The sequence below is a fragment of the Pseudophryne corroboree genome, chromosome 6, assembly GCF_028390025.1.
Source record: "Pseudophryne corroboree isolate aPseCor3 chromosome 6, aPseCor3.hap2, whole genome shotgun sequence".
Taxonomy (NCBI): Eukaryota; Metazoa; Chordata; class Amphibia; order Anura; family Myobatrachidae; genus Pseudophryne; species Pseudophryne corroboree.
In genome coordinates this window covers 522,405,028-522,429,643 of record NC_086449.1, presented here as the reverse complement: position 1 = coordinate 522,429,643, position 24,616 = coordinate 522,405,028, and the positions used below count along the sequence as shown (strand labels likewise).

At 45.4% G+C, this 24,616-nt stretch overlaps 1 protein-coding gene across 4 annotated transcripts; it reads left to right on the top strand.

Annotated features, from left to right (window-relative positions):
- The first annotated feature begins 9,946 nt into the window (after window positions 1-9,946).
- On the top strand, window positions 9,947-16,072 carry DYRK2 (dual specificity tyrosine phosphorylation regulated kinase 2). Of its 4 annotated transcripts, none has more exons than XM_063927516.1 (3): window positions 9,947-10,131; window positions 11,431-11,555; window positions 13,298-16,072. In XM_063927516.1, the coding sequence occupies exons 1-3, from the start codon at window positions 10,059-10,061 to the stop codon at window positions 14,885-14,887; spliced, it is 1,788 nt and encodes a 595-aa protein (XP_063783586.1). In that variant the 5' UTR covers window positions 9,947-10,058; the 3' UTR covers window positions 14,888-16,072. The 4 variants fall into 4 exon arrangements, with proteins under 4 accessions (XP_063783586.1, XP_063783588.1, XP_063783587.1 ...); XM_063927518.1 differs by lacking the exon at window positions 9,947-10,131 and adding an exon at window positions 10,162-10,695; XM_063927517.1 differs by lacking the exon at window positions 9,947-10,131 and adding an exon at window positions 10,847-11,257.
- The last annotated feature ends 8,544 nt before the right edge of the window (window positions 16,073-24,616 follow it).

Below are 24,616 nucleotides of genomic sequence, written 5' to 3'. Positions count from 1 at the left end.
GCTCGGACGGGCACAAAAACCTAACTGAGGCTTGGAGGAGGGTCATAGGGGGAGGAGCCAGTACACACCACCTAATCCTAAAGCTTTATTTTTGTGCCCTGTCTCCTGCGGAGCCGCTATTCCCCATGGTCCTGATGGAGTCCCCAGCATCCACTTAGGACGTTAGAGAAATATAGCAGTACAGTACAGTGGGCCACTGCTTTACCTACCTCTGTGTCGTCAAGTATACTATCCATCCATACCTGTGGTGCATTTTAGTTGTGCGCAGTATATATAGTAGGAGGACAGTGCAGAATTTTGCTGACCACCAGTATATAATATATAGCAGTACGGTAGAGTTGGCCACTGCTCTACCTACCTCTGTGTCATCAAGTATACTATGCATCCATACCTGTGCTGCATTTTAGTTGTGCGCAGTATATAGTAGGAGGGACAGTGCAGAATGTTGCTGTGACCACCAGTATGTATATAGCAGTACAGTACAGTAGTCCACTGCTCTACCTCTGTGTCGTCAAGTATACTACAAAAGTTCAGTAAAATGACCCAAAAATCAAAATTAAAAGCGTCTGATGAGAAGCGTAAACTTGCCAATATGCCATTTACGACACGGAGTGGCAAGGAACGGCTGAGGCCCTGGCCTATGTTCATGGCTAGTGGTTCAGATTCACATGAGGATGGAAGCACTCATCCTCTCGCTAGAAAACTGCAGTGCCACTCCTAGATGGCCCAGGTGTTTGTGTCGGCCACTTGGGTCGCTTAGCTTAGCCACACAGCTACCTCATTGCACCTCTTTTTTTCTTTGCATCATGTGCTGTTTGGGGACTATTTTTTAAATCTACCATCCTGTCTGACACTGCAGTGCCACTCCTAGATGGGCCAGGTGTTTGTGTCGGCCACTTGGGTCGCTTAGCTTAGTCACACAGCTACCTCATTGCACCTCTTTTTTTTTCATTGCATCATGTGCTGTTTGGGGACTATTTTTTAAATCTGCCATCCTATCTGACACTGCAGTGCCACTCCTAGATGGGGCAGGTGTTTGTGTCAACCACTTGGGTCGTTTAGCTTAGCCATCCAGCGACCTCGGTGCAAATTTTAGGACTAAAAATAATATTGTGAGGTGTTCAGAATAGACTGGAAATGAGGGGAAATTATGGCTATTGAGGTTAATAATACTATAGGATCAAAATTACCCCCAAATTCTATGATTTAAGCTGTTTTTGAGGGGGTTTTGAAAAAAAAAACACCCGAATCCAAAACACACCCGAATCCGCCAAAAAAATTTCAGGGAGGTTTTGCCAAAACGCGTCCGAATCCAAAACACGGCCGTGGAACCGAATCCAAAACCAAAACTCGAAAAATTTCCGGTGCACATCACTAGTTTAAAGATACAGCTTTTTTTTTTCTATATTCCCACTGCACATGAATTTACTTTTGTGGTGTGCTTTAACACAAAACTTTTTTTGATTAGCAATATTATCAATTTGAGTTCTTTCAGCAGATTAAAGCTTCAGTAATGTGCACAGTTGGATATCACTGTGCAGCCTCACCTCTTCAACAACTCCACCTGTCCAATTAAGCGGAGGTCTGCCGAGTGCAGCATGATGACAGTGAGTGACACACTGCCTGAGCGGCACCTGAGCAGTGGCAATCCACTCCAGCCGCAGGTGCCGCTCAGGCAAACCAGTAGACTTCCACTAGATTCATTTCATAGGAGGTATCTGACAATCTGCAAGAGATTGAAAGGTCTCAACGTGCCCTTCAGATGCAAAATAAAACTCCAGTAATTCCTGAAATCTGTGTAATAAAAAAACAAACAAAAACTACTGACAAAGTTGTTTCAGAATGCACTGGAAGGGGTGGTCTTCAGTATGCCGCCACAGGCGTGTCCAAGCATTTGCAGGGCGGGTGTCTGACGTCAATTCCGGGACCGGACAGGCTGAAGTGATCCCAGCAAGTCACTCACACTACGATCACTCGAGCGATGAAAAAACGTTGCTCGAGCTTGTGTAAATCTACAAAGTTTTGTGTGAAAGTACTTAGCGCATGCGCGCTGCGTACCATGCGCATGCACATTTTTGCAGTTTTTTTACTTAATCGCTGTACTGCGAAAATCGGCAGCGAGCGATCAACTCGGAATGACCACCAGTATCTCCAATGTTACTTACAATAACCACAGCACTTCTACACACCAATTCAGACCCATTTTGGGGTGATACAGTTCCTAGAGATGTGTGCGGAGTGCCTCCGGAACAGTCAGAGAAGGCATTCCATGACCAATATCTTCTCTCCTTTTTCATTGCACTCCATAGACATGCTCTCAGAAATTATCAAAGATTGCCTATCTTATTATTCAGTAATGTGCACAGTTGGATATCGTACGTATAGAAGTGAATCTGTCCCTTTAAATTATGCTTTACTTAAATTGTACCTCTTGCTTACACAGCACAGGCTGTCATTTTAGTAAGCAAATATGTATGAGAACACAGCCTATCAATTCATTAGAATTCATCAATCCCTTTGTAGTGTCAATGCATGGTTACTAATACTGTAAATTGATAGGCTGTATTGCTGATAAAATTGTCTGCTGCCCGTGTGTTGGCTATAGAGAGCTGTTGGGTAAACTGTACTGTTTTAACTTGTAACAATGTGATCTAAATAAGTGCTTTATTTTCTTTTCTGGTTAAATCAAACCACAATACATTTTCAATAGGGCAGCATTTATGGCGGTTAACATGCTGGTGTTTTACTGAAAATTCCAAAGATCCTTAGCCATTTTAGTGCCCTATTACATTTGAGTATTTTCAGTCAAATGTTACCATTAAGATAGAACTGACTTGAAATCAACAGGCTCAAGATTCAGATTTACTGTAAGTGTCCCTCTTGTATCTTGCCATTGACTTTGCAAGAGCCTGTGATCTATATTGCAACATTTTTTATTTATAACTGGTAAGAAAAATAACTTTTTTGTTACCATTTTGGACTTAATTGAACTGAATATGTTAAATAAAAAAATATGAAAAAACAAAAAGTATAATAAAAATAAGAATTTACTTACCGATAATTCTATTTCTCGTAGTCCGTAGTGGATGCTGGGACTCCGTAAGGACCATGGGGAATAGCGGCTCCGCAGGAGACAGGGCACAAAAGTAAAGCTTTAGGATCAGGTGGTGTGCACTGGCTCCTCCCCCTATGACCCTCCTCCAAGCCTCAGTTAGGATACTGTGCCCGGACGAGCGTACATAATAAGGAAGGATTTTGAATCCCGGGTAAGACTCATACCAGCCACACCAATCACACCATACAACTTGTGATCTGAACCCAGTTAACAGTATGATAAAACGTAGGAGCCTCTGAAAGATGGCTCACAACAATAAACAACCCGATGTTATTGTAACAATAACTATATACAAGTATTGCAGACAATCCGCACTTGGGATGGGCGCCCAGCATCCACTACGGACTACGAGAAATAGAATTATCGGTAAGTAAATTCTTATTTTCTCTGACGTCCTAAGTGGATGCTGGGACTCCGTAAGGACCATGGGGATTATACCAAAGCTCCCAAACGGGCGGGAGAGTGCGGATGACTCTGCAGCACCGAATGAGAGAACTCCAGGTCCTCCTCAGCCAGGGTATCAAATTTGTAGAATTTAGCAAACGTGTTTGCCCCTGACCAAGTAGCTGCTCGGCAAAGTTGTAAAGCCGAGACCCCTCGGGCAGCCGCCCAAGATGAGCCCACTTTCCTTGTGGAATGGGCTTTAACAGATTTTGGCTGTGGCAGTCTGCCACAGAGTGTGCAAGCTGAATTGTACTACAAATCCAACGAGCAATCGTCTGCTTAGAAGCAGGAGCACCCAGCTTGTTGGGTGCATACAGGATGAACAGCGAGTCAGATTTTCTGACTCCAGCCGTCCTGGAAACATATATTTTCCGGCCTTGACAACGTCTAGCAACTTGGAGTCCTCCAAGTCCCTAGTAGCCACAGGCACCACAATAGGTTGGTTCAGGTGGACGCTGAAACCACCTTAGGGAGAAACTGAGGACAAGTCCTCAATTCCGTCCTGTCCGAATGGAAAATCAGATAAGGGCTTTTACAGGATAAAGCCGCCAATTCTGACACGCGCCTGGCCCAGGCCAGAGCCAACAGCATGACCACTTTTCCTGTGAGATATTTTAACTCCATAGATTTAAGTGGGTCAAACCAATGTGACTTTTGGGACCCAAAAACTACATTGAGATCCCAAGGTGCCACTGAAGGCACCAAAGAAGACTGTATATGCAGTACCCCTTTTACAAACGTCTGAACTTCAGGGACTGAAGCTAGTTCTTTTTGGAAGAAAATTGACAGAGCCGAAATTTGAACCTTAATGGACCCCTAATTTCAGGCCCATAGAAACTCCTGTTTGCAGGAAATGTAGGAATCGTCGAATTTCCTCCGTCGGGCCTTACTGGCCTCGCACCACGCAACATATTTTCGCCAAATGCGGTGATAATGTTTTGCGGTTACATCCTTCCTGGCTTTGATCAGGATAGGGATGACTTCATCCGGAATGCTTTTTCCTTCAGGATCCGGCGTTCAACCGCCATGCCGTCAAACGCAGCCGCGGTAAGTCTTGGAACAGACAGGGTCCTTGCTGGAGCAGGTCCCTTCTTAGAGGTAGAGGCTACGGATCCTCCGTGAGTATCTCTTGAAGTTCCGGTTACCAAGTCCTTATTGGCCAATCCGGAGCCACGAATATAGTGCTTACTCCTCTCCATCTTATCAATCTCAGTACCTTGGGTATGAGAGGCAGAGGAGGGAACCCATACACTGATTGGTACACCCACGGTGTTACCAGAGCCTTTACAGCTATTGACTGAGGGTCCCTTGACCTGGCGCAATACCTGTCGAGTTTTTCCCAACGGTTTATAATCATGTGGAGGACTTCTGGGTGAAGTTCCCACTCTCCCGGGTGGAGGTCATGCTGAGGAAATCTGCTTCCCAGTTGTCCACTCCCGGAATGAATACTGCTGACAGTGCTATCACATGGTTTTCCGCCCAGTGAAGAATCCTTGCAGCTTCTGCCATTGCCCTCCTGCTTCTTGTGGCACCCTGTCTGTTTACGTGGGTGACTGCCGTAATGTTGTCCGACTGGATCAACACCGGCTGACCTTGAAGCAGAGGTCTTGCTAAGCTTAGAGCATTGTAAATGGCCCTTAGCTTCAGATATTTATGTGAAGTGATGTCTCCAGGCTTGACCATAAGCCCTGGATATTCCTACCCTGTGTGACTGCTCCCCAGCCTCGCAGGCTGGCATCCGTGGTCATCAGGACCCAGTCCTGAATGCCGAATCTGCGGCCCTCTAGAAGAAGAGCACTCTGCAACCACCACAGGAGGGATACCCCTGTCCTTGGTGACAGGGTTATCCGCTGATGCATCTGAAGATGCGACCCGGACCATTTTTCCAGTAGGTCCCACTGGAAAGTCCTTGCGTGGAATCTGCCAAATGGGATTGCTTCGTAGGAAGCCACCATTTTTACACAGAACCCTTGTGCATTGATGCACTGAGACTTGGCTCGGTTTTAGGAGGTTCCTGACTAGCTCGGATAACTCCCTGGCTTTCTCCTCCGGGAGAAACACCTTCTTTCTGGACTGTGTCCAGGATCATCCCTAGGAACAGAAGACAAGTCGTCGGAACCAGCTGCGATTTTGGAATATTGAGAATCCAATCGTGCTGCCGCAACACTACCTGAGATAGTGCTACACTGACCTCCAACTGTTCCCTGGATCTTACCCTTATCAGGGAATCGTCCAAGTAAAGAATAACTAAAATTCCCTTCCTTCGAAGGAATATCATCATTTCGGTCCGTACTTTAGTAAAGACCCGGGGTGCCGTGGACCATCCCTACGGCAGCGTCTGAACTGATAGTGACAGTTCTGTACCATAACCTGAGGTACCCTTGGTGAGAAGGGTAAATTTTTTGACATGAAGGTAAGCATCCTTGATGTCCCTAGACATCATGTAGTCCCCTTCTTCCAGGTTCGCAATCACTGCTCTGAGTGACTCAATCTTGAATTTGAACCTCTGTATTCAAAGATTTTAGATTTAGAATCGGTCTCACCGAGCCGTCTGGCTTCGGTACCACAATAGTGTGGAATAATACCCCGTTTCCTTTTGCAGGAGGGGTACCTTGATTATCACCTGCTGGGAATACAGCTTGTGAATGGCTTCCAAAACTGCCTCCCTGTCAGAGGGAGACGTCGGTAAAACCGACTTTTGGAAACGGCGAGGGGGAGACGTCTCGAATTCCAATTTGTACCCCTGAAATATTACCTGAAGGATCCAGGGGTCTACTTGCGAGTGAGCCCACTGCGCACTGAAATTCATTGAGAACGGGCCCCCACCGTGCCTGAGCTTGTAAAGCCCTAGCATCATACTGAGGGCTTTGCAGAGGCGGGAAAGGGTTTCTGTTCCTGGGAACTGGCTCATCTCTGTAGCCTTTTTCCTCTCCCTCTGTCACGAGCAGAAAAGAGGAACCTTTTGTCCGCTTGCCAACAAAGGACTGCGCCTGATAATACTGCGTCTTATTTTGAGAGGTGACCTGGGGTACAAACGTGGATATCCCAGCTGTTGCCGTGGCCACCAGGTCTGAAAGACCGACCCCAAATGTCCCCTTTTTTAAGGCAATACTTCCAAATGCCGTTTGGAATCCGCCTCACCTGACCACTTTACTGGTAGAATTGGACAACGCACTTATACTTGATGCCAGTCGGCAATATTCCGCTGTGCATCTCGCATATATTTTAAATGCTCTATAGGCAATAATATACTGTCCTTATCTAGGATATCAATATTTCCAGTCAGGGAATCCGACCACGCCAACCCAGCACTGCACATCCAGGCTGAGGCGATTGCTGGTCGCAGTATAACACCAGTATGTGTGTAAATACATTTTAGGATACCCTCCTGCTTTCTATCAGCAGGATCCTTAAGGGCGGCCATCTCAGGAGAGGGTAGAGCCCTTGTTCTTACAAGCGTGTGAGCGCCTTATCCCCCCCTAGGGGGTGTTTCCCAACGCACCCTAACCTCTGGCGGGAAAAGGTATACTGCCAATAACTTTTTAGAAATTATCAATTGTTATCGGGGGGAAACCCACGCATCATCATTTTATTTCTCAGATTCAGGAAAACTACAGGTAGTTTTTCCTCACCAAACATAATACCCCTTTTTGGTGGTACTCATATTATCAGAAATGTGTAAACATTTTCCCTTGCCTCAATCATGTAACGTGTGGCCCTATTGGAAATCACGGTTGTCTCTTCACCGTCGACACAGGAGTCAGTATCCGTGTCGGCGTCTGTATCTGCCATCTGAGGTAACGGGCGCTTTAGAGCCCCTGACGGCCTATGAGACGTTTGGACAGGCACAAGCTGAGTAGCCGGCTGTCTCATGTCAACCACTGTCTTTTATACAGAGCTGACACTGTCACGTAATTTTCAACAGTACATCCACTCAGGTGTCGACCCCCTAGGGGGTGACATCACTATTACAGACAATCTGCTCCGTCTCCACATCATTTTTCTCCTCATACATGTCGACACAAACGTACCGACACACAGCACACACACAGGGAATGCTCTGATAGAGGACAGGACCCCACTAGCCCTTTGGGGAGACAGAGGGAGAGTTTGCCAGCACACACCAAAGCGCTATAAACTGTATAGGGACAACCTTATAATAAGTGTCTATCCCTTATAGCTGCTTATATATATTTTTAGCCAAATAAGTGCCCCCCCTCTCTGTTGTACCCTGTTTCTGTAGTGCAGTGCAGGGGAGAGTCTGGGAGCCTTCCTACCAGCGGAGCTGTGTGGGAAAATGGCGCCGTGTGCTGAGGAGATAGGCCCCGCCTCCTTCTCGGCGGGCTCTTCTCACGCTTTTATCTGGAAAACTGGCAGGGGTTAAATACATCCATATAGCCCAGGGGCTATATGTGATGTATTTTTTGCCATAGGAGGTATTTACATTGCTGCCCAGGGCGCCCCCCCCCAGCGCCCTGCACCCTCAGTGACCGCAGTGTGAAGTGTGCTGGGAGCAATGGCGCACAGCTGCAGTGCTGTGCGCTACCTTAATGAAGACAGGAACGTCTTCTGCCGCCGATTTCTGGACCTCTTCACTCTTCAGCATCTGTAAGGGGGCCGGCGGCGCGGCTCCGGGACCCATCCAGGCTGTACCTGTGATCGTCCCTCTGGAGCTAATGTCCAGTAGCCAAGAAGCCCAATCCACTCTGCACGCAGGTGAGTTCGCTTCTTCTCCCCTTAGTCCCTCGATGCAGTGAGCCTGTTGCCAGCAGGTCTCACTGAAAATAAAAAACCTATTTAAACTTTACTTCTAAGCAGCTCAGGAGAGCCACCTAGCCTGCACCCTTCTCGTTCGGGCACAAAAATCTAACTGAGGCTTGGAGGAGGGTCATAGGGGGAGGAGCCAGTGCACACCACCTGATCCTAAAGCTTTACTTTTGTGCCCTGTCTCCTGCGGAGCCGCTATTCCCCATGGTCCTTACGGAGTCCCAGCATCCACTTAGGACGTCAGAGAAATGAAGTTGTTTCTCATATAGTCTTTGTAGTTTTCATATACTTTATATAGTCAAAAACTCAGGTGTATACGTTGGGTTGGGATCGATATGCCGGCGTTCGTGATGCTGGTGGTCAGAATACTGAACGTGGCATCCCGATGCTCAGAATCCCAACAGAGGAAGGTCAGCATACTTACCTTTCCCCAATGGCCGCTAACCCTCCCTTCTAGCAGCCTTAACCTATCCCCCCCTTCCTGCAGCCTAACCCTCGCCGGTGGTGCTTAAACCTACCCCCCCCCCCCCCTTCCTGCAACGTAAACCTTACCCTCCCTGGGGGATGCCTAAACCCCCATGTGGCTTACTTCTCCTGAGGGCCGACACGCGATCGTTCGGGATCCCGACGCTGGGCTTGTGATCCGATTCGGGATGCCGGTATTAGCATTCATAGTAGTGTCGGGATCCTGATGTCGGTATTTCGACTGCCGGGATCCCAACTGGATCCTGTATACATTAGTATGACAGGAAAGGCTCTGACTCACCTCACCGCACATCACTGGTGTCCACAGCTCAGCTAACGTGTGCATAGCACTGAATGCTTCCACATATGCGCTTAATATAACCATTGATGGTTATACCATGATATGGTTTCAATGTGAGGACTAGTAGCTATTGCATCACTGGATCGGATGTCAGAGGCCTGGCAACCATTCTACCCTACCGCAATCTCTCCCACCCTGTGTTTTCCCTCCGCTCGATGGCACAGTGGGCCTCATTCAGCACCACTTCTGTGCACACCAGTGGGCACTGAAATGCATGTGTTCTCATTGAAATCCCGTTGTCCTGCCGTCTGGCCCAACCACAGCATGCTGCGATTTGACCCGGCGGTGGCGGGACTGACGCACGGAGAGGGTCAGGTAGGCAAGTATGATGTGCAATCTCCTTGCGGCCAGGACCCGCTTGGCCGCTATGTGTGGCCCAGACCTTACATACTGTATATAAGTGCGTGCACGGGAAATGCCATGGAAAGCTGTGACATTTTTCACTGCTATCATTTTACTGTGCTTTAACTAGACCCCATAATCCCGGTCCTTAATTAATGGGGCAATCCTCTGGCTGTTTTTGGAGGCCTGGCCGCAGGGACAGTTTGGCACATCGGCCCCAGGTGGCAGTGACCGGCTGCCAGAGTCAGCACACCGTGTAATCCCAGCAACATGTGGCTCATTGTGTACCACACGGTGCTGACTGGTCAGTGAGAAGCACCCAGCACTGGGGAAGCTGGCAGACATAACCAGGGCGGCTGCTACTCCCTCTCCGGGACCTCGACTCTCTACCCCACGTTTGGAGCCTGGCAGCGAGCAGCTGGTAGAGCACCAATCACAGCCTGGGAGTCCTGTCACCAAGCGAGCCGCAGACCCGACAACGGATGGTAACTTCATGGTTGTCGTGCCCGCCCTTGTTTATATCGAAGCCTGTATTCCAAATCCATTCTCCTCCATCCGGGTGAAATGATCTGCCTTAACCCGTGCATCACATGTGTGAAAAACAAGCTCCCTCCCACACGTCTTCTCTTGGTGTTAGGTATGTGAATAGAGTGTCAGCCGCTGCTTAGCAACGTCCCAGCCGCTTGCGAACTGTTGGTCACCTGGAGACGCGTCTCCTCCCTCCCAGCAGACCGGTGACCGCCGCCCGGCGCAGCGTCAGACAGGCCGGGCTCAGACTCCGCTCCCTGGTACTACACCGCCGCCTGACTGACCGTGTGCCGGTGCTGCTGGGAGCAGTGGGTGGTGTGACGGTGCCCCCAGTGTGGGGTGTTCTCGCAGTGCGGTGGGTGGGGCCTGTGTCCCAGGCTGCTCCCCCCCCCCCGACACCGACCCCTCGGGAGCCTGCTCTGCTGCTGCCTGACTGGGAGCGGAGGAGGAGGCGGCGGCGGCGGGGCCGAGCGTGCTGCTGTGTGAGGAAGTGACGGGCTCGGGGATGCCGGGGCGCTGCCTCACTGGACGCCCGGGAGCCGAGATAGCGGAGACTGTGGGGGATCAGCAGTCCGAATCCGGAGATCAGGTCACTGCTCCCCGCTGGCCTCTCCCTGCCCAGCCGCCATGTTAACCCGAAAACCCTGTGCGGCTGCCGCGGTGCACCCGGCCGGTAAGGACGGAAGGACAAGTGGTCGGAGTGCGGCAGGAGCGTGGTAGCTGTGTGTGTTTGTTTATGTGCACTGAGTATGTGATCTGTATGCTGTGTGTATATGTGTGCATGCTGTGTGTGTCCCCCCTAAATCACAGACACGTTGCTTCCACTCTCTTCAGCGGTATGAAGTATCGCTTCCCCTGCTGCTGCTGCTGCTGCCACTGTGGCTTAGACGAGCTGGTAACGTGCTCCGGGCCTCCCCTGCACTGCAAGGGTTAAGCTCCCCCCACCCCCAATCTTTGTTTTGTCCTCTCTCTTGCTGTCCCTGGAAGCCACTGGCGGCCTGCATGCGAGTGTACCGGGCACTCGGGCTTCCTGTGAGGGGGGGATGAGTCAGTGAAGTGTGTCAGGCTGTGGATGTAGCAGACCGGGACTTGCACATAAAATGCTGTCTGACTTGGATATCCTGTTTGCTTTACTCTCCATTGGCATTATATGGTTGGCTAATCTCAGACCATGGCTTTATCCCTAATGGCATCATTTGCACATCAGATAGTGCAGTCTCAGCTCTGTGACTGGGGTACTACCATCTATGGCTTATGTGTCTGTCCTGTTCAACCATGTGTACTTGCTGCTGTGGCTACATAAACCTTTGTTACAATGTGAAGCAAGTTGATTGGATTGGGGATCTTGTGTGTCTAGGACACCTATTCATGTATTATTGAAATATGGATTGTGTCTCTTGTGCTTTAGGCAGAGGAAGTGAAGGTACTAGTCAATTGCAGCCATCTCCAGCATTGCCACGGTCTGCAGCCGGAACAGGACCACCATCGCCTGTATCATTGCCACCCCTCAGAACCAGCAACACAGTGCACACGGTAAAATTATGAATGGGCCTTTACAGAGTTATTCTTCCAGTGTTTGTTTCTGCCACATCCCCCTAAACATTGGTGTCTTGACAGTCTCCTTGTCTTCCAAATTTAGCCAAGTGATTGGTATTAATAGAAGTAAATGTGCAAGGTACAGTCAGGCTGACAGCCAAGCAACATTAGTCTCTATTTCATGTCATTGGAGCAGAGCTGGGGAAGGCGAACAGGGCTGATCTCTTATGGTTGAACAATTTTCTTAGCATTAAAACTATATATTGTTAACAGAAATGCCTTTTATTCAGGTAAGTTGTTTTTTCAATGTGTCCATTCTGATAATTGGTCTGCGTTAGATAACGTGATTGCAGTAACCTTTTCTGCTGTTTTCTAAACCACCTTACTGACATCTATTATTAACTCTCATCTCCATTATACAAGCATATTGGTGTGTTATTTTTTTTCTTTTTTACATAATTGATGCAAGCATGTGAAGCTCTTATGACCTAAGTAGCATAGCCTACAGTTAGTTATCTTTCATATCACATACAAGCATGCAGGGCTGTTAGTTTTATATATTGAAGAAACACATAATGTCCAATGCAATTATTTATTTAGCTGTTTAGTTACCTCTAACTGTACCTGAAATTTTAACAACAAATGTTCTTTATGTCTACAAGTTTATTTCAGTTCTAGTTCTGAGGTAACGGAGAGATTAGTTGTTTCTGTGCTAGCTGTCCATGTACAGCCCATATCAGTTGATGACTGCTCTACACAAACTGCACGTTTCTAGTTGGCAGTGTATAACAGCTGTTGAATGGAAAGTGTATTGACGGGGCAGGTGGCTAACTGCTGTGCTCGCTATTGTCATTTTGTCAGAAATGTTCTTAAATTGGTGTCTGTTTCCAATGCTATTTTTGTATTCGTTTTTGTTGCTAATGTATATTATTCTTTGTTACTTAAGACTGCCCTAAGGCCTGCACTGACCCTTATGTTTTTGTTTTTTTCGTTCTTGCTATTTCCCATATAGGAATAGCAACGTTTTTTTATTTTAATAGCTACCTTGTTTTACTTGATGCCTTTTTGAAGTTACCTTTTATTTTTACATAGTGTTCTTTGTTGTAATAATAAAACCAATATAACCCAAACTTGTGGCTTAAATATAAACAATAGAAAGGTGGTTTCCCAGTTCTGTTTATGTTGTAGTCCTATTTTGGATGGTGTCCAAACATGTTAATAGCCTACCCATTCTGTGGAGAAAAAAAAAGAGACCCAAATATTCCTCCTTCTACATTTTGCTCTGCTTTTGTTTTGTTTGTCACTGCTAATGTATCCACTTGGTGTATGTTTTGTTTCCTGTATTGTATAGCACTGGTAGCACCCTCCCCCATTTAATACTGCAGAAGAGTATACATGTACAGTATGTCCTACTTCCTCTGGAGACACCACAAGCTCTCCTAAGTTAAACCTAAGTAGTTTACAATTTGAAACCTGTTTTAATTAAGCAATGTATAATAACTATGTTTAAATCACCTCTGCACTATTAATAAGGAAGTTATGGCTTGTCATAGGTGTTTTGATGTGGTCTGTTATTGCCTTATTCCAGGTCTGTATATCTTGCATTAAATATATAATTTAGCAGTTTTGCATGGTGACCTTGATATTTATTTACAATGAATGCTTTCCTGACAAGTCTGTACAAGTATTCTTATTTTTTTGTTCAACTCTGATGACCAAATATTTGGCATCTCTTTCAGATTGGAGTCAATAAGCACACAATGAGCGAACATCTGCATGTTGGTAGCCACGGGCAGATCCAGGTACAGCAACTGTATGAAGAGAACAGCAACAAAAGGACTGTCCTGACAACACAACCAAATGGGCTCACCACTGTTGGTAAAACTGGATTACCTGCTGTTTCAGAAAGACCGCTAGAAAGCACACACCGGAGACAAGGAAGTTCTAGCTCTTTGAAATCTGCAGACGGGACAACCAAAGTGAAGTCTTCTTCGTTATCCCCAGAACAAGCAATGAAGCAATACATGCAAAAACTGACCGCTTTTGAACACCATGAAATCTTCAATTACCCTGAAATATATTTTTTGGGTCCAAATGCAAAGAAACGTCAAGGTGTGATCGGTGGCACAAATAATGGTGGCTATGATGACGATCAGGGCTCATATGTGCAAGTGCCACATGATCATGTTGCATACCGTTATGAAGTTCTCAAGGTTATTGGGAAAGGAAGTTTCGGCCAAGTTGTGAAGGCCTACGATCACAAGCTCCATCAGCATGTGGCATTAAAAATGGTGAGAAACGAAAAACGTTTTCATCGACAAGCAGCAGAAGAAATCCGAATTCTGGAGCACCTTAAAAAACAGGATAAAGATAACACCATGAATGTCATCCACATGTTGGAGAACTTCACATTCCGCAATCATATCTGCATGACGTTTGAGTTGCTGAGTATGAACCTCTACGAGCTGATAAAGAAAAACAAGTTTCAGGGCTTCAGCCTGCCTTTAGTCCGCAAGTTTGCGCACTCCATTTTACAGTGCTTGGATGCTTTGCACAAAAATAGAATAATCCACTGTGACCTTAAACCTGAAAATATTCTGTTGAAGCAACAGGGTAGAAGTGGCATAAAAGTCATAGATTTTGGCTCTAGTTGTTATGAGCATCAGCGTGTTTACACATACATACAGTCGCGCTTTTATCGAGCTCCAGAGGTAATTCTTGGTGGTCGCTACGGTATGCCTATCGACATGTGGAGCTTGGGTTGTATTCTAGCAGAACTGTTGACTGGCTATCCGCTCTTACCTGGAGAAGATGAAGGTGATCAATTAGCATGTATGATTGAGTTATTGGGGATGCCATCCCAAAAGCTACTTGATTCTTCAAAACGAGGCAAGAATTTTGTCAGTTCCAAAGGTTATCCTCGTTATTGCACTGTTACAACCCTGCCAGATGGTTCTGTGGTACTGAATGGTGGTCGCTCTAGAAGAGGAAAATTACGAGGTCCCCCTGGAAGCAGGGACTGGGTAACTGCTTTGAAGGGCTGTGATGATCCCTTATTTCTTGATTTTCTGACCCAATGTTTAGAATGGGATCCTACTCTGCGCATGACCCCCAGCCAGGCTTTGCGGCATCATTGGTTACGTAGACGTTTGCCCAAACCTCCAACTGGGGAAAAGACCTCATCCAAAAGCTCTGGTGCTATAACATCAATTTCTAAGTTACCTCCTACATCGGGCTCAGCTACAAAACTAAGAACTAATTTGACCCAAATGACTGATGCCAATGGAAATATTCAGCAAAGGACAGTGTTGCCAAAGTTGGTTAGCTGATCTCATGAACATTTTTCATTGAACACCTTGCTGAGCCTTATGCATAAAGCTCAAATACAGAACATTTACAAATGTTCTGTTTATATCAACAATTAATCTGCAGCAGTTGTACTTTATTTTCTTTTTTAGTGACAATGCAATTTTGTATTTAAACAATGGGGACGATGCTTTAAGGCTTTTAATTATTATTATTTTTTAATTATAATTGGCTTTGCTTAGAAAGTGTCAACATCAGTGGCTGGCCACTGACTATTGCTTGACTGTTAAACATAATATATTGGTGTCAGGAGTTTTAGCCACCAGTAATTCATTTTTAAAGTAATGTTTTAAATGCGATGAGAAACTGATTCCACGGTTTGTTTTTGTATTCTGCACATTGTACAGTTGCACATTATGATGCATCTTTGCGCACACTTGGAATTAATAATTTCTTTGGTATAAGTTTTTAAAATACTTTACAGGTGTTGATGTAGATAACAACATGTTTTTGAGCATGTTAATAACATACAGGGTTGTACACACGTTAACAACTAGTATGTAGATTACGCACATAGATAGTGAAATTTCATATTTGCTTTCTGTACCAAATTGTTTTAAAGTACCCACAACACTTTTGTAACCTAGTCAAAATATGCAATTATAATTTTATTTGCAATATTACAAACCTAGTAATCATTAATTCTTGTGGGCAAATGTGGCATTCAGCACCTGAAAAATGCTAAACTGTTACTTAGCAAAAATATGTATATTTGACATTTTAAAAAATAAACTATAGGCGGGATGTAATAGCATCCGAGTTTGCCGGAGGTGCGGGATAATGGCCGAACTTTAATTTTTTTTTTTTTTTTTATTGTTTTTAAACCAAGGCATGGTTTTGCCTTGTAAATGACTGCTGCTTTAAAAAAACGTCTGAGTTTAGCCGCTATCCCGCAGTTCCGGCAAACTTGGACGCTATTACATCCTGCCTTATAGCGGAGAGCATTGGGTAAGCCCTACATACCCAAAGCCAAGTATATTCCAAATGCCTATATAAAAAAAGTACTGGAAAGAGTAATATTTAATACACATTTTAATACTTACCAGAGTTTTCATACAGAAATGCTATCCAAAGCAGTGTTTGACTGTTAAGCCTTTATAATTACACTGTAAACATCTACTGATTGGTAAAAAGTGCATTTATCCATATTACTAGCGTTTTGTGTTTCTTATGACACTTAAAGCATGGTCCCCAATGTAGCGAAAACATATCCTACTGTTTTCCCATTTTTCCTCTAAAAGAAAATATCTGTCGGCACCGTCAAACATGGGGCAAAATGTATTTCAACACACCCTTGTTTTATAGTGTTTGTAATAATCTTTTCATTTACATAAGTGTACACATTGGTTCAGAGCTATGAACTAATATATGAAGAATGTCTTCTTAAGTATAGAAATGTTTTTATTTATGTGGGCAATTTTTACATATTTAACACATTAAAATATCCACACTGGTCATTTTTCACGTCGTTTGGTGGAAAATGAAGTCGCTAGCCAACATTGATTAGACAGCATTCTAAAGACTATATATTCTAAAATTCAATGATGAGCCCATTTGTTTCCTATGCTTACTGGGCATTGAATGCACTTACGCTGTCATCTTTTTTTTGTTTTTCTCAGTGTAGTTCATGCCGGAAACCTTTGACCTAGTAAGGGATAACTATAACCTGAACAAACCCTAATGTTTTCTTGAATTCCATTTTCTAGATTTGCTGTTTGTTTACAGTGAATTTATATTGAAATTCTCAATCAGGGGCAGATGTATTAACCTGGAGAAGGCATAAGGAAGTGATAAACCAGTGATATGTGCAAGGTGATAAAGGCACCAGCCAATCAGATCTTAACTGTTAATTTACATATTGGAGCTGATTGGATGGTGCGTGTATCACCTTGCACATATCACTGGTTTATCACTTCCTTCTGCCTTCTCCAGGTTAATACATCTGACCCTCAGTTCTTTATTTTCTGAATTTGTAGCTGCTCTCTTCACGGAGTCATTTTGTAGTGTTAAGTGCAGACACAAAGCATGTTGAGCACAATGTTGTCATTAGTTTAAGGGCTCTGGTGGCTGAGCTGCTGTGTGTTGTCCTGGAAACAATATTGTGTCTCATAGGTTCCTGTTGTCTAGGGACATCCTGCCTATTTACAGCAGTAGCGATGGCACAATATATTGACGTTTCTTTGGTTGCAGTCTCGTTTGACTTGGATTCATGCACCCATAGGGGCTTACTTAACACATAAGTGTATTGCTATTGAAGTGTACCAACTGTTTAACAACACAAGGCATAAATACAAAACAGGAATAAATTGTGCCCTTTGTGAACAATGTGCCTTTTTGTTAATGCCACATTGGGCATGTTCTGGCCTCATATATTTTAGTCTAAATGGAAAGTGATGAAGGCATTTATATTACAAGTTACGCTAATTGTCTTAACATTTTCCACCATGCGTAGAGGCCTTACAAGCAACTATAACAGTGGTATTGTTTTTTGCTGACCAATCACACTGCTGGATAATACTTCCATGAATTGTAAGGTTTACGGAAGCTATGGGTCAATCAACAGGTACTATATTATTTACAGGCTACCTGCATTTGTACACCAATTTTTCTTTTTCTACACTGTTTTATTGTGCTTAGTGGAAACAATTTCATTTTGTAATATTTACCTGAAACTGTTTTTAATTTTTGTAATGTGTTCAATCCCAGGGCATTTGGTAAGAACCAAAGTGCATTCCTTTTCTAATAGCTTGGCTTAATGACAACAGCCAGGAACTTTTACTAGGTGCAAGGCATTTTAGCCTTTTTCATGTATGACTTTGGAGTGCATATATGACTTTAATTGGGCTGTACGGTAACCAATAGCGAGAAGTAGAAATGTAACTTTTCTATTTTATTTGTTTTTAATAAGGGCTCCAGCAAAACAATACTTCTCAATAGATTGCAGCATAGCCCAATTAAATACTTTTATCATAAACATGATATGAGTTTTCCTCATCTTGAAGCTTTTTACATCAGACATTCTGGTTCTGAAAAATGCAAATGCGTAAGTGAATGCTCACAATACCGCTACAGTGGTCTTGACCAGGGTTCTTAATCCTGTCCTGCGTCCCAAATGTCTCATGTTTTCTGTACGTCCTCAAAGACTCTGGTGAAATAATTAAGGTGAATGAGTCAGATACTAGATATCACACTTGTACTTGTAGGATATCTCAAAAACATGCTATTTTGGGAGGCTTCCTAAGCTCGCAGTTAAGAACCATAGGTCTAGGCCGTCTCTTCGCTTCTTGAGCAACATCTTAGACGTGACTGTAATATGCTGCAATTGTGTGTACTGATAATATGTGAAATACTTGGATTGAATGTGGACTTGTGTATATTTGGTGTATATTTTCTGTGAGATGCTGCTGGCTCCACATTACATTGGATATGTTCTAGTGGACTAGATTTAGTGGCCAGTTTTATAATACTGTATGTATTGTACAGCATATGACAGAAGTACAAATTTCTAGTGAATATTTGTAAAATTTTATTGTCGTGGCCAGAAATCATTTCAGAATAAAAATATATGTCCCTTATGCCTTTTATTTATTTGTAATATCTTAAAGAACAGCTGGGGAGATACTATATTGAACACAGATGAGAAAACACCGAAGCCATTTGTATCCATGGGACATAGGCTGATTATGTAGTTATGTACTATTGTCTCATGGATAAAAAATCCTGAACCTGTGTTTAAAATGGGTGTTTGCTGTTGCTCTGCATTATTTTGGTGTGCATTGCTAAACAAATTTATTGTCCTTACCTGATCTACCTCTCTGTCCGAATGTGAATAATACTTATTCCAAGAAATAATAGTACACTATGGATCGAGAAAGTCCTATTATTTCTTACATTTAAATCCACGCCTTACCAAGTATATCTGAGATTTAATAAACTGGGAAATATCAAAGCTGCCAAAGTCCACAGAAAATTCATGGAGAGCTATATCTAGCTTGTAGCTAAACAGTTGCCAGTCAATTGTTATAATCTGTATACATGTTTTATATAAAAACGGTTCACATAAAGGGCAGTATCCAATTAGCCCTGGCTAATTGACTTTCTCTGGACTATCCTTTTAGCCCCAATGCCCGCACTTATCAGGGATTTTGAGGCAGACAAAAACAAATCCCCAATAAGTAGGCAATTTTTCTCTATCGTCCTAGTGGATGCTGGGGTTCCTGAAAGGACCATGGGGAATAGCGGCTCCGCAGGAGACAGGGCACAAAAGTAAAGCTTTCCGATCAGGTGGTGTGCACTGGCTCCTCCCCCTATGACCCTCCTCCAGACTCCAGTTAGATTTTTGTGCCCGGCCGAGAAGGGTGCAATTCTAGGTGGCTCTCCTAAAGAGCTGCTTAGAGAAAGTTTAGCTTAGGTTTTTTATTTTACAGTGAGTCCTGCTGGCAACAGGATCACTGCAACGAGGGACAGAGGGGAGAAGAAGTGAACTCACCTGCGTGCAGGATGGATTGGCTTCTTGGCTACTGGACATCAGCTCCAGAGGGACAATCACAGGTACAGCCTGGATGGTCACCGGAGCCGCGCCGCCGGCCCCCTTGCAGATGCTGAAGTAAGAAGAGGTCCAGAATCGGCGGCTGAAGACCCTTGCAGTCTTCTAAAGGTAGCGCACAGCACTGCAGCTGTGCGCCATTTTCCTCTCAGCACACTTCACACGCAGTCACTGAGGGTGCAGGGCGCTGGGGGGGGGCGCCCTGGGAGGCAAATGTAAACCTATATACTGGCTAAAAATACCTCACATATAGCCCCCAGAGGCTATATGGAGATATTTAACCCCTGCCAAACTTCACTAAAGAGCGGGAGACGAGCCCGCCGGAAAAGGGGCGGGGCCTATCTCCTCAGCACACAGCGCCATTTTCTCTCACAGAAAGGCTGGAGAGAAGGCTCCCAGGCTCTCCCCTGCACTGCACTACAGAAACAGGGTTTAAACAGAGAGGGGGGGCACTAATTGGCGATATAAATATATATATAAAGATGCTATTAGGGAGAAACACTTATATAAGGTTGTCCCTATGTAATTATAGCGTTTTTTTGGTGTGTGCTGGCAAACTCTCCCTCTGTCTCTCCAAAGGGCTAGTGGGTCCTGTCCTCTGTCAGAGCATTCCAGGTGTGTGTGCTGTGTGTCGGTACGTGTGTGTCGACATGTATGAGGACGATGTTGGAGGAGGCGGAGAAATTGCCTGTAAGGGTGATGTCACTCTCTAGGGAGTCGACACCGGAATGGATGGCTTATTTAGGGAATTACGTGAGAATGTCAACACGCTGCAAGGTCGGTTGACGACATGAGACGGCCGACAAACACGGTCCAGGCGTCTCAGAAACACCGTCAGGGTTTTTTTTAAAAAACGCCCATTTACCTCAGTCGGTCGACACAGACACAGACACGGACACTGAATCCAGTGTCGACGGTGAATAAACAAACGTATTCCTCATTAGGGCCACACGTTAAGGGCAATGAAGGAGGTGTTACATATTTCTGATACTACAAGTACCACAAAAGATGGGTATTATGTGGAAGTGAAAAAACTACCTGTAGTTTTTCCTGAATCAGATAAAATAAAATGAAGTGTGTGATGATGCGTGGGTTTACCCCGATAGCAAATATTGGCGTTATACCCTTTCCCGCCAGAAGTTAGGGCGCGTTGGGAAACACCCCTTAGGGTGGATAAGGCGCTCACACGCTTATCAAGTGGCGTTACCGTCTCCAGATACGGCCGCCCTCAAGGAGCCAGCTGATAGGCAGCTGGAAAAATATCTTAAAAAGTATATACACACATACGGTGGTTATACTGCGACCAGCGATCGCCATCAGCCTGGAGATGCAGTGCTGGGTTGGCTTGGTCGAATTCCCTGACTAAAAATATTTTATTGATATAGAGCATTTAATAGGATGCATTCTATATATATACTGTATGCGAGATGCACAGAGGGATATTTGCACTCTGGCATCAAGATAAGTGCGTTGTCCATATCTCCCAGAAGATGTCATGGACACGACAGTGGTCAGGTGATACAGATCCCATACGGCACATGGAAGTATTGCCGTATAAAGGGAAGGAGTTATTTGGGGTCGGTCCATCGGACCTGGGGCCACGGCTACAGCTGGGAAATCCAACCTTTTTACCCCAAGTTACATCTCAGCAGAAAAAGACACTGTCTTTTCAGCCTCAATCCTTCCGTTCCCATGTGGGCAAGCGGGCAAAAGGCCAGTCATATCTGCCCAGACATAGAGGAAAGGGAAGTAGACTGCAGCAGGCAGCCCCTTCCCAGGAAAAGAATCCCTCCACCAGTGGGGGGGTAGTCTCAAGAGTCTCAGCGCGCAGTGGGATCACTCGCAAGTTGACCCCTAGATCGTACAAGTATTATCCCAGGGGTACAGATTGGAGAGTCGAGACATTTTTTCCTCGCAGGTTCCTGAAGCCTGCTTTACCAACGGCTCCCTCCGACAGGGAGGCAGTATTGGAAAAAAAAAAAAAATTCACAAGCTGTATTTCCAGCAGGTGATAATCAAAGTACCCCTCCTACAACAAGGAAAAGGGTATTAGTCTTCCACACTATATTGTGGTACTGAAGCCAGAAGGCTTGGTGAGACATAGTCTAAATCTGAAATCTTTGAACACTTACATAAAAAGGTTCAAATCAAGATGGAGTCACTCAAAGCAGTGATAGAGAACCGGAAAAAAGGGGACTATATGGTGTCCCTGGACATCAAGGATTACCTCCATGTCCAAATTTGCCCTTCTCAACAAGGGTACCTCTGGTTCGTGATACAGAACTGTCAATATCAGTTTCAGACGCTGCCGTTGAATTATCCACGGCACCCCGGGCCTTTACCAAGGTAATGGCCGAAAAGATGATTCTTAAAAGAAGAAAGGCATCTTAATTATCCCTTACTTGGACGATATCCTGAAAGGGGCAAGTTTCCAGAGAACAGTTGGAGGTCGGAAAAGAACTATCTAAAGTAGTTCTACGACAGCACGAGTGGATTCTAAATATTCCAAAAATCGCAGCTGTTTTCCGATGATACGTCTGCTGTTCCTAGGAATGATTCTGGGCATAGTCCAGAAAGAGGTATTTCTCCTGGAGGGGAAAGCCAGGGAGTTATCCGACCTAGTCAGAAACCTCCTAAAACCAGGCCAAGTATCAGTGCATCAATGCACAGGAGTCCTGGGAAAAATGGTGGCTTCTTACGAAGCGATTCCATTCGGCAGATCTCACGCAAAAACTTTTCAGGGGGATTTGCTGGACGAATGGTCCGGATCGCATCTTCAGATGCATCAGCGGATAACCCTGTCTCCAAGGACAAGGGTGTCTCTTCTGTGGGGGCTGCAGAGTGCTCATCTTCTAGAGGACAGCACATTCAGCATTCAGGACTGTGTTCTGGTGACCACGGATGCCAGCCTGAGAGGCTGGGGAACAGTCACACAGGGAAGAAATTTCCAAGGAAGTGTGGTCAAGTCTGGAGATTTCTCTCCACATGAATATACTGGAGCTAAGGGCAATGTACGATGCTCTGAGCCTAGGAAGAACTCTGCTTCAAAGTCAACCGGTGCTGATCCAGTAGGACATCATCATGGCAGTCGCCCACGTAAACAGACGGGGCGGCACAAGAAGCAGGAGGGCAATGACAGCAAGGATTCTTCGCTGGGCGAAAGATCATGTGATAACACTGTCAGCAGTGTTCATTCCGGGAGTGGACAACTAGGAAGATTTCCTCAGCATGAATGAATTCCACCCGGAAAAGTGGGAACTTCATCTGGAAGTTTCCACATGTTTGTAAACCGTTGGGAAAGACCAAAGGTGGTTATGATGGCGTCTCACATGAAGCGCCAGGTCTAGAGACCCTCAGGCAATAGCTGGGACGCTCTGGTAACACCGTGGGTGTACCAGTCGGTGTATGTGTTCCCTCCTCTGCCTTTCATACCCAGTGTATGGAGAATGATAGGAAGGAGAGGAGTAAGAACTATACTCGTGGCTCCGGTTTGGCCAAGAAGAACTTGGTACCCGGAACTTCAAGAGATACTAGAAAGGATCTTGATTCAGCAAGAATCATGTCTGTTCCATGACTTACCGCAGCTGCGTTGACGCCAGGGCGGGTGAACGCCGGATCCTAAGGGAAAAAGGCATTCCGGAAGAGGTCATCCCTACCCTGGTCAGAACCAGGAAGGAGGTGACCGCACAACATTATCACCGCTTAGGTGAAAATATGTTCCATGGTGTGAGGCCAGGAAGGCTCCACGGAAGAATTTCAACTAGGTTAATTCCTACATTTCCTGCAAACAGGAGTGTATATGGGTCTCAAATTGGGGTCCATTAAGGTTCAAATTTCGACCGGTCGATTTTCTTCCAGAAAGAAATTGGCTTCAGTTCCTGAAGTCCAGAAGTTGTTAAGGGAGTACTGCATATACAACCCCCTTTTGATGTCTCCAGTGGCACTGGGCGATCTCAACGTAGTTTGGGATTCCTAAAATCACATTGGTTTAAACAACTCAAATCTGTGGATTTGATATATCTCACATGGAAAGTGACCATGCTGTTGGTCCTGGCCTCGGCCAGGCGAGTGTCAGAATTGGCGGCTTTATCTCATAAAGCCATATCTGATTGTCCATTCGGACAGAGCAAAGCTGTGGACTCGTCCCCAGTTTCTCCCTAAGGTGGTGTCAGCGTTTCACCTGAACCAGCTTATTGTGGTACCTGCGGCTACTAGGGACTTGGAGGACTCCAAGTTGCTGGATGTTGTCAGGGCCTTGAAAATATAGTTTCCAGGTCGGCTGGAGTCAGGAAATCTGACTTGCTGTTTATCCTGTGTGCACCCAACAAGCTGGGTGCTCCTGCTTCTAAGCAGACTATTGCTCGTTGGATTTGTAGTACAATTCAGCTTGCACATTCTGTGGCAGGCTTGCCACAGCAAAAAATATGTAAATGCCCATTCCACAAGGAAGGTGGGCTCATCTTGGGCGGCTGCCCGAGGGGTCTCGGCATTACAACTCTGCCGAGCAGCTACGTGGTCAGGGGAGAACACGTTTGTAAAATTCTACAAATTTGATACCCTGGCAAAAGAGGACCTGGAGTTCTCTCATTCGGTGCTGCAGAGTCATCCGCACTCTCCCGCCCGTTTGGGAGCTTTGGTATAATCCCCATGGTCCTTTCAGGAACCCCAGCATCCACTAGGACGATAGAGAAAATAAGAATTTACTTACCGATAATTCTATTTCTCGGAGTCCGTAGTGGATGCTGGGCGCCCATCCCAAGTGCGGATTATCTGCAATACTTGTACATAGTTATTGCTAACTAAATCGGGTTAGTGTTATTGTGAGCCATCTTTTCAGAGGCTCCCCTGTTATCATACTGTTAACTGGGTTCAGATCACAGGTTGTACAGTGTGATTGGTGTGGCTGGTATGAGTCTTACCCGGGATTCAAAATTCCTCCCTTATTGTGTACGCTCGTCCGGGCACAGTATCTAACTGGAGTCTGGAGGAGGGTCATAGGGGGAGGAGCCAGTGCACACCACCTGATCGGAAAGCTTTACTTTTGTGCCCTGTCTCCTGCGGAGCCGCTATTCCCCATGGTCCTTTCAGGAACCCAAGAATCCACTACGGACTCCGAGAAATAGAATTATCGGTAAGTAAATTCTTA